Source organism: Ostrinia nubilalis, chromosome 5 (assembly GCF_963855985.1).
Source record: "Ostrinia nubilalis chromosome 5, ilOstNubi1.1, whole genome shotgun sequence".
In the NCBI taxonomy this organism is placed as follows: Eukaryota; Metazoa; Arthropoda; class Insecta; order Lepidoptera; family Crambidae; genus Ostrinia; species Ostrinia nubilalis.
This window is the reverse complement of record NC_087092.1, coordinates 10,052,370-10,062,293: the sequence shown is the minus strand read 5'-3', so window position 1 is coordinate 10,062,293 and position 9,924 is coordinate 10,052,370. Positions and strand designations below refer to the sequence as shown.

Here is a 9,924-nt window from a genome sequence, read left to right as displayed (position 1 = left end):
TTGTAAACATTTTTCACATTTTTTATAGTAATTTCTTCCTAAAACGTTTTACCAGTAATTACACTCATCATTTTTAATGATACCTATGTCAAGAAATAAAGATTTTATAGCCTGACCAGGAACATAAAAACCCTCGCCATGTTGCGGAAAACTAATGGTACTAATTTCTTTTAATGGCAACAGTAACTGAAAACTTCATTGTCATGTCACCTTGCAAGTCAGTCTATTGCTGTCAAAGTGTAAACAAACTTTATTTTAAATGTGCGCAATTGATTTTGTGAATTAAATTGCTAAAATCTTTTTATAGTCGTGAAAGAAAAGTGGTTCACAATGTATTAAAGTATTTGTCGAAGAGCAATACTAAGGGTTCGGACAATATTTTCATTGAATAATGTTTCCGACAAAGGTTGTCAAATTGACTGACATGTTAAAAAGTATAGTACAGTCCACTATGAAAATTAGCTGTGGTTTGTTTCAACAGTTCAACTACCTATTTTAAAGTTTTTTGTCACTTTCTAAGTGTTGAATTTTATGGAATTGGGAAAGAAGTACCGAGTTTGAAGCGTTCATGAGCAGACATTGCAGTTGAATATTCAAGTTCTGAATTTTATTATTGATGAATAATAAAATAAATCCTACTAGCTCGATTGATGGTTTCATTTAATTTATTTAAACTAGGTTACCTATAATAATATTGATTCGTTAATTTATGAAAATATCAAATTAGCCCGTAATCCTGAATCCTGATACATAAAGTTAGCCTATTAATTTAACACAGGTACGACTGTACTCAGTGTTGCACTATCAAATGCAATTGACGCGCCTCTATGCCAGGGTTTTTATGTTCCAGCAGGGCTAAGATGCGCGCCGTGATAAACTGCTATCGCGGCGTTATATCGATTTTGACGTCACTATATCGTTTTATCTACCGGCGCTAACATGGCACCCCGAAAATTATCATGTCATCTGTCAAAATGTGATAGTGATAGATTTGTTTTTTTTTTTTGTGATAAACCTGGCAAGCCCTAACATGAAGCGCTAACTATATCATATTTTGACATCACGATAGGATAGGATGTGGTGTTTTTATCGTCCTCGATCCTTGCCCACGATAGCAAGACGATAGGAGATTAACTTTTATGCAAGCTACTTTAACTCTATTTATTTATCATTTATAATGGTAAATGACATTTTACGACTAATTTGAGGCTAGTAAAATTCAAAGAAAGGAATCTAGCACCTTTGTGATACTTTTACTTCTAGGTGGAGATTGAGTTCTAGTTCAAGAGTTTATCAGTGTGAGGCGAATCTTGCGACAGTTTATAATCGCTAGCTGCAAAATCTTAGTGCTCCCACAGTCCCACCCACATATTAATTATTACATTACCTACCTTGTAAAATAACCATTACTTACCTACTTAGGTAGGCAGTCAACAGTAGGTACATCAGACAATACATATTAAGTTGCAAATGTCATGAGATACCCACAGTGTTTAGCTTGATTTAAGTACCTACTGTCATCTGTACATAATCTTGTAAAATTATTGAAAATGGGGCGGAATGTGGTGACCGAGCTTCTTGTGTCTACATCAAACAGTGGCAAGGTCATTGTCAGAAATTAGCATTGGGTGGGATGTGTAATCAAACTTGCTATAATAACAATGAGAATAAATGAATTTTACTAATTTTATAACTTGATGGTGATACCATACATACATTCCACATTACTATCAATCTAATTCCTCCATGTGGTCTTTTTTAAGGGCTTTAATGTGACAGGATGATAATCTTGTACAATTTATTCCATTATAATAAATTCATCATCATCTCAGCCATAGGACGTCCACTGCTGAACTTAGGCCTCCCCCAACGCTTTCCATGTTGCCCGATGGGGCAGCAAGGTTCTGGGGTGGAGGCCGGGTACCGGAATACGCAGCGTGGGACGTCCACCCACAAGGTGGACCGACGACATCATAATGGTAGCAGAAAGGCGCTGGACGCAGGCAATAAATTCATTATTGCAGTGTAATTTCAAAATAATTCAACCATTATTTACAAAATCTTTATTTGGAAAACTTTTGTTTTACAATAGCTATTTATAATTTCAAATACAAACAGAATTCCATGAATTGGTTAGCCTAGCCAGTACCCTTGAAGTTTTTCTTGCTGATTGTTATTGTAAATTTTCATGATAGTGAGCAAGACTTGATTATGTCTGCTTTAGAATGAAATAATCACTCATAATCCCACACTTCTTCATCCACTGTCTGAAAAAAGAAAGAATATTATTTAAACACAATTATAAATATTACAATTACATAAACAGTTCATAAATAGAAACATTTACTTAATCCTATTTGTATTTTAAGTTTACATACAAAATATTGATCACAGTATTATTACACGGTGAAAGAACTATGTGAAATAAATATAGGAAAGAAGGTGAAATCTTATTTGTAGGAATAAAGATATTTTTCCTTTTCTCCGGTGCTGTTACTTATGAAAATCAAGATCTGCGGAGTATAGCTAATATTTTAGACTTTAGGTACTTACTTTGCTACTTATGAGTGTAACTTTATTTCTCAAATCTCAATAAACTTTCTGACTGCTTCATGTAAGTTGAATAATTACTGTAAACCTCGTATTATGGGGTAGGTAGTGGAGTTCGGTTATTCTGTTAATTTTGAAGACTTCATTCTTTAATACTATCGGTATGATTAGGAATTCTTCATTGTTTTTCTTTAACTTGGTTATCTCTTCGTTTGATATTTTCCGTACTTTAGAAATATTAAAAATAAGACTGGAAACATAAAAATATAATTTTAAAAACACAAACAAATACAATCAAGCAGTCATGTAATGTCAACAAAATTGACATAACTTTTTTTTAATGACGTTCTCACTGCTTTAAGATATGTGTTTTTAGCCGAATTAGTAGCAGAAATGAACGAGATTGAACGAATGAGCTAAAATATTTCAAGGTTGGCCAACATAATAACGCAATTTTTTCTTAATATGGCAACAATTCGGTTATCACGCGATAGCGGTCGATAGACTTTTCTATCGATGGTCCCATGTTAGGGAAAATGATAAAATTATCTACGTAATCGAAAATTGTCTTATCATATCATGTCATTGTCGATGCGCGCATCTTAGGCCTACAGGCTATACATTGGTTTCATTGAATTTGAGCAATTTTATATTTTTTGTTTATTTAGAAAGAGCGAGTCTGCCCACAGAGAGCGAGATAGTGATACTTAGTTTGTGCTTCAAGTAGGTATTCAGAGTGTGGCCTCCATTTTTATCTGTAGCTTCATGCCCACAACTTGTCAACAAATAAATGTCAACAATGTCAAATATGTTCCACTCGTGTGTTTACGTTGTGTTATGAATAAATTTAATTATCTTTGTTAAAATGAGTTGCGTATTTTCTTTCAGTTATAAGTGATAATAATTAAATACTTCAGAATGGGAGAAATCAATAAAAAGCAAGCTGAATGGGAATCAACGAAGGGCTTACGTGAACCGATAAAAACCTTAGAGGTTAGTTTTTAGTTTCAACTAAATATTTTTAATAAACTGTTGGGTTTTTCGCTATACGTCTATGTGTATCAGTAAACGTTTGCTAATATTTATTAATGAAAGCCTCAGAATGTATCCCAATCAAACGTCTATATTATCGGGCAATCATGAAGACTGCCTATGCCGAAATGCCGGCCCATTTCAATGCATAGCGTCCCTTAAAAGGCTAGAAATAATAAATATCTACATTTAATCTCGCTTCTCTCCCAGTTATTAAAATATAAACGAGTACCCTTGTTTTATGCCAAATCAAATCTCATATAATTAAAAATACCACATGGTTGCTTCTATTTTTTTCTACAGACTATTGACATACATATAAATATAGTTCTTTTACTTGAATGTAAAGTAGAAACTGTTATTACTGTCAATGTAACATTATGTTAAAAACAATTATAAGTAGGAAAGGATTAATGCGGGCAAAACTAAGTTTCATATATCATTTTCAGGATAAATGGAAGCTAGTACCATCTTTTCTGCAAGTAAAGGGGTTGGTGAAACAGCACATAGACTCATTCAATTATTTTATTAATGTGGAAATTAAAAAGATTGTTCAGGCCAATGAAAAGGTGTTCTGTGATGCAGATCCTCTATTTTATATTAAATACTTGAATGCCTATGTTGGCACACCAGATCTGGAGGAAGGATTCAATATTACAAAGCCAACAACTCCACACGAATGTCGTTTGAGGGACATGACATATTCAGCACCCATCACTGTTGATATTGAGTACATAAGGGGTAATCAGAGGGTTATAAAGAATAAACAGCTTATTGGAAGGTAAGGATTTATCATTATCTTTTGTTTGCATAAATGCTTTATAATTACGTATGTATGTTTTTGTAGTGCTACATATTTTTATGTTTTATTTATGTATTTCAAGTTTTGATTATCTTCAGAATGCCTCTGATGCTGAGATCTTCAAATTGTGTTCTGACTAACAAATCAGACTTTGAGTTGGCTCAGTTGAATGAGTGTCCCCATGATCCAGGCGGTTACTTCATTATAAGAGGTAATATTTCTTGCATAACTATGTATGTATCTATTTTTTTATTAAGGTCATTCCAAACAAAATGCTATATTTTTTATATGCATTGCAGGTCAGGAAAAAGTAATATTGATTCAAGAGCAACTGTCCAGAAACAGAATGATAGTGGATGAGTTTAAAGGAGCAATACAATGCCAAGTTACCAGCTCCACTCACGAAAAGAAAACTAGGACCAATGTCATAGTGAAGAATGGAAAATATGTCCTGAGACACAATGCATTGTCTGATGTAATTTTTCTTTTCTTTTATACCTACTACTGTTATGTAAAATAGAGTTATTATTAGACATAGTGGTTAATCAATTTCTTGTATAATTAATTACAACTTTTCCTCAACAGGATATCCCAATTGCTATTGCATTCAAAGCCATGGGAATCTGTAGTGATCAAGAGATAATGCAATTAGTTGGAACGGATGATACAACTATGAAAAAAATGGGCCCTTGCATCATGGAATGTCATAATTTGAAAATATTTACACCAAACCAAGCATTGGGATACATTGCAAGTAAATTGAAAGTTAAAAGGTATTTAAAAAAAAAAAATATTACAATTTGAAACTATTCTTCAGATTTTTAATAAATATTGTTTTTATAGATTCCACACCGCTCATTCCAAATTTCGCACCCCCATTGATGAAGCCAGAGATCTTTTAGCAACAACCATACTTGCTCATGTTGCTGTAGAAAACTACAATTTCTATGTCAAAGCCATATATTTGGCTATTATGGTGAGAAGAGTAATAGATGCAGAAAGTAACAAGACTGCTATTGATGATCCTGATTATTATGGTAACAAACGACTGGAGTTGGCAGGCTCTCTGCTAGCCCTTATGTTTGAAGATCTGTTTAAAAGATTTAATTGGGAATTGAAATCCATAGCTGACAAAATAATACCCAAAGTAAAAGCAGCACCATTTGATGTTGTTAAATACATGAGACCTGATCTCATTGCAAATGGCTTGTTTGCAGCAATATCATCAGTAAGTGCTTTTCATCTTATAATGTTTGATCTCACAATAATTGGGTGTCCAACTCTCCCTTACTCATATTGCTAACAACAGTAACTCAATTGACTTATTTATTTTCAGGGTAACTGGACTATAAAACGGTTCAAAATGGAAAGGCATGGCGTCACTCAAGTGTTGAGTCGTCTCAGTTACATTTCAGCCTTGGGTATGATGACTAGAGTTAATTCTCAATTTGAGAAAACTCGAAAAGTATCAGGACCTCGATCTTTGCAACCTTCTCAATGGGGAATGTTGTGCCCATCTGATACACCTGAAGGAGAAGGCTGTGGTCTTGTCAAAAATTTGGCCCTGATGACCCATATCACCACTGAATGTTCAGAAGATCCAATCGCAAGACTGGCTTGTAATGCTGGTGTTGAAGATGTGAGATTGTTAGGAGGGGAAGAAATCAACCACCCTGCAGTTTACATGGTATTTCTCAATGGTTGGTTCTTTACCTACATTAAGTGCACAATCAATGGTAAATAGACTCATGATTACTTTCTAAAGTTTCTACTAATACCCTTTATTTTTAGGTAACATCCTGGGCGTTTCAAGACAATATAAAAGACTCATTCGTGTGTTCCGAATGTTTAGGCGTCGGGGGCTCATCTCTGCTTTCGTCTCCATTTACCCAAACCATAACCAAAGAACTGTGTACATATGCAGCGACGGCGGCCGCTTGTGTCGCCCTTACATCATCGTAGAGAAAGGGCACCCATTAGTTCAACAATTTCACATACATGAATTAAACAGAGGGATTAGAAAATTTCAAGATTTTCTTAATGATGGGCTCATTGAGTACTTAGATGTGAATGAGGAAAATGACAGCCATATAGCTACAAAGGAAGCTGAGATTGATCCCTATGTCACGACACATCTTGAAATAGAGCCTTTTACTGTTTTGGGCGTGTGTGCTGGTTTGGTGCCTTACCCTCATCACAATCAAAGTCCTAGAAACACTTACCAATGTGCTATGGGCAAACAAGCCATGGGTGAGTACATTATCTTGAAAACTCTGAATTAATTTTTAAGTAAACTTATACCATTTATGCTAATACGTGTTTTCTTTACCAGGTACAATTGGCTACAACCAAAAGAACAGGATCGACACACTTATGTACAATTTGGTGTACCCCCAGTGTCCCATGGTTAAAACGAGAACAATAGAACTGACTAATTTCGACAAATTACCTGCTGGACAAAATGCAACGGTCGCGGTCATGAGCTACAGCGGCTACGATATTGAAGACGCACTGATTCTGAACAGGGCCAGCATCGACCGCGGGTACGGTCGTTGTCTCGTGTACAAGAGCGCCAAAACGACCATGAAGCGGTATAGCAATCAAACATCTGATAGAATCTTAGGTCCATCTAGAGACGCCAGCACAGGAAAAGTCATCAGAGCTCACGAAATCCTGGACACAGATGGCATAGCCGCCCCGGGAGAAATGGTCGAGAACAGGCAAGTTCTCATTAACAAGCAGATGCCTCCAGCGACGTTGAACCCGGTTGCTCAGGGCCAGCCGCAGTCGGTGGACTACAAAGATGTGCCGATAACATACAAAGGGCCAGTGGAATCGTACATCGAAAAAGTCATGGTGTCATCGAATTCTGAAGACGCTTTCCTTATCAAAATTTTGTTAAGACAAACCAGAATACCAGAAATTGGTGATAAATTTAGTTCCAGACACGGTCAGAAGGGAGTGACAGGACTGATTGTCCAACAGGAAGATATGCCATTTAATGATGCCGGTATTTGTCCAGATATGATCATGAATCCCCACGGCTTCCCGTCTAGAATGACGGTCGGTAAAACAATTGAATTATTAGCTGGAAAAGCTGGATTGATGGTTGGCAAATTTCATTATGGTAAGGTTTAATGAACGAACATCATGTTCTTATCATATTGATATTATTAGTTTTTACAGTAAATTAACTTCCTCCTTCATTTCAGGAACCGCATTTGGAGGTTCGAAAGTAAGAGACGTGTGTAATGAACTGGAAAAGCATGGATACAACTATCACGGAAAAGACATTTTCTATTCAGGCCTGACTGGAGAACCACTAGAGGCCTATATTTATTCTGGACCGGTAAGTGCTGCTTCTTGTCTCTTTTCACTTATGAGATAGAAAAGTCGAAGAAATTTTCAGTCGTTTGCTTTTTTTATTGTGTAAATACAGTACCTATCAAAAGTAAAATGAAGACCACACGGGAAAAACAATGAATGTCACCTTTTTTGTGAAACTTACTTTTTAATGCCATGTGTTAGCTTTTTAGGGAAACATTCTATTATGGACCATAACTTAAAACTTATTTAAACAAATCGAGTTTTAGAAGTACAGGCAAAGCATATGTTAACACAGTAATAAGTTGTTTCAATATCTCACATAAAAGAGTCTAAAATGAAAGAAATATAGATTTTCAAACTACCTTTAAAACTGTTTTTCTCTTAATTGTAGTTTTTTGACATTCTTTGTTTTTCCCGTGTGGTCTTCAATACAGTACCTATCAAAACTAATGAGACAGAAGATTATTTCTCATAAATTACTAGTATTTATTATGAAAATCTAGCGTTATTTTTTTCCAATCGTTACAGCACATGAGGTAAAATATACCTAAGTATATAAACTGCTTGTTTGTTGTCAGGTGTATTACCAAAAGCTGAAGCACATGGTTCAGGACAAGATGCACGCGCGCGCCCGCGGCCCGCGCGCCGTGCTCACGCGCCAGCCCACCGAGGGCCGCTCGCGCGACGGCGGCCTCCGCCTCGGCGAGATGGAGCGCGACTGCCTCATCGGTTACGGCGCTAGGTTGGTATATGCTATAGTAGAATAACAAATTAAGCATGTCTTTGAAATAAACACATTGGGGGCGTTTGGCCAAAATAGCGCTTGTTAGAAATTGCTAGCAAAATGGCGATCGCAATAGCAACAGCCGAATACTGTTTTCGGCGAGGATACGTTTGCTAACTTCCTATACTTACTTCACTTACCGCTAAAAGGACGCCATTTTTCTTACTGGCGCTAGCTAGCGCTATTTTCGCCCAAACGCCCCCGTTGCCAAATAGTCCTTACATGCTAAATTGGTGGTGTGTGGGCGGGGCCTATATTCATAGAAAGTTATTGAGTAGGTAAGCGGCCGATTAGTTAGTGGACTAATGATCTAGTGAAGGTCGCGGGAAGAGCCAGTCTGGATGCGGCCAGTGTTGTAATAATTATAATATTTTTTATTTCAATATAAACCTTTTACAAAATCTTTGACAATGGAATCACCTTTTAGGCATAAGGTGTACGCCTGTGTTAGGTGATACCGCTCTTCCCTAGACAAATATAATGTAGGTAGGTATTTTGTATAGAAGTGTGTGTATGTATGTACATATGTATATGTTTATGTGTGTGTGTGTGTGTTTGTGTGTGTATATGTGCGTGTGTGCGTGAAGGATGTAAGTATGAATGTGAGTGTCTAATGGGTATATGTGTGTTTGTATGATGTGTAATGTGTATGACGATTTATAATATAATATTGTTGTGGAATTCCTTGTCCAGCAGTGGACGTCTTTTCAAAAGACGAACACTGAACCACAACACAAGCAGATTGTAGGTAATAATTTGGACTACTAATATGGTCATGTAACGCCAATATGACTTTGGGCAGTCTGGACGTGTGACTAGTGAGGACTAAATATAGGCAAATAGGAGGATACATGAATAGTCAACACAATTAATTTTTCCAGCATGTTGCTGATGGAACGCCTGATGCTAGCGTCGGACGCATTCAGCGCGGACATATGCGGCGCGTGCGGGCGGCTGGCGTCGCGCGCCTGGTGCCACGCTTGCCGCTCCTCGGCCGCCGTCTCCACCGTCGAGATGCCCTACGCCTGCAAGCTGCTCTTCCAGGAACTGGCTTCCATGAACATTGTGCCTAAGTTGACGCTCAAGAAGTATTGTTAGCATGGACGGTACCAGACTTCTTACCCAGCGGCGACAAATCAGATTTTTTAGGCAGGGTCCGCTCTGACACATAACTCGATACGCCCATGATGTGGGCGTGTACCACCCGTAACCAAATGTTACGGCCTGCGCTTTTGAGCGCCTTTCTCTTGTAGTAGCTTCAGTGAATATTGCGCCTATGCTTACGCTAAAGAAGTGTTGTAGATTTCAAGTGTAAACGATAAAGTGAAGAAAATGACGAACATAGCTTTTAAGTATTTAATAAACACATTTTAATAAAATTTTGTATCATTTTACTTTGCAACACGCTATGACTATGTCTATTGACTGT

General features: G+C 36.9%; 1 protein-coding gene and 1 long non-coding RNA gene across 2 annotated transcripts; one reads left to right on the top strand and one right to left on the bottom strand.

The window, feature by feature from the left end:
* Window positions 1–2,048: 2,048 nt before the first annotated feature.
* On the bottom strand, window positions 2,049–3,264 carry LOC135071885 (uncharacterized). The gene is made up of 2 exons (XR_010257341.1): window positions 2,554–3,264; window positions 2,049–2,267 (listed from the first exon to the last, which is right to left on the bottom strand). It is a non-coding gene; the product is annotated as an uncharacterized LOC135071885 (long non-coding RNA).
* A 94-nt stretch (window positions 3,265–3,358) lies between these two features.
* LOC135071884 (DNA-directed RNA polymerase III subunit RPC2) lies at window positions 3,359–9,874 on the top strand. The gene is made up of 12 exons (XM_063965736.1): window positions 3,359–3,543; window positions 4,032–4,363; window positions 4,483–4,595; window positions 4,684–4,859; window positions 4,970–5,157; window positions 5,228–5,612; window positions 5,721–6,084; window positions 6,176–6,634; window positions 6,717–7,511; window positions 7,597–7,733; window positions 8,290–8,453; window positions 9,377–9,874. The coding sequence occupies exons 1-12, from the start codon at window positions 3,469–3,471 to the stop codon at window positions 9,591–9,593; spliced, it is 3,405 nt and encodes a 1,134-aa protein (XP_063821806.1). The 5' UTR covers window positions 3,359–3,468; the 3' UTR covers window positions 9,594–9,874.
* The last annotated feature ends 50 nt before the right edge of the window (window positions 9,875–9,924 follow it).

Excerpts from the sequence above, each read along its gene's own strand:
- LOC135071884 (XM_063965736.1), top strand. The coding sequence starts at position 3,469 with ATGGGAGAAATCAATAAAAAGCAAGCTGAATGGGAATCAACGAAGGGC. Across the intron at positions 4,596-4,683 it reads CGGTTACTTCATTATAAGAG|GTCAGGAAAAAGTAATATTG; the intron begins GTAATATTTCTT and ends TATGCATTGCAG. Across the intron at positions 5,158-5,227 it reads AGTAAATTGAAAGTTAAAAG|ATTCCACACCGCTCATTCCA; the intron begins GTATTTAAAAAA and ends TTGTTTTTATAG.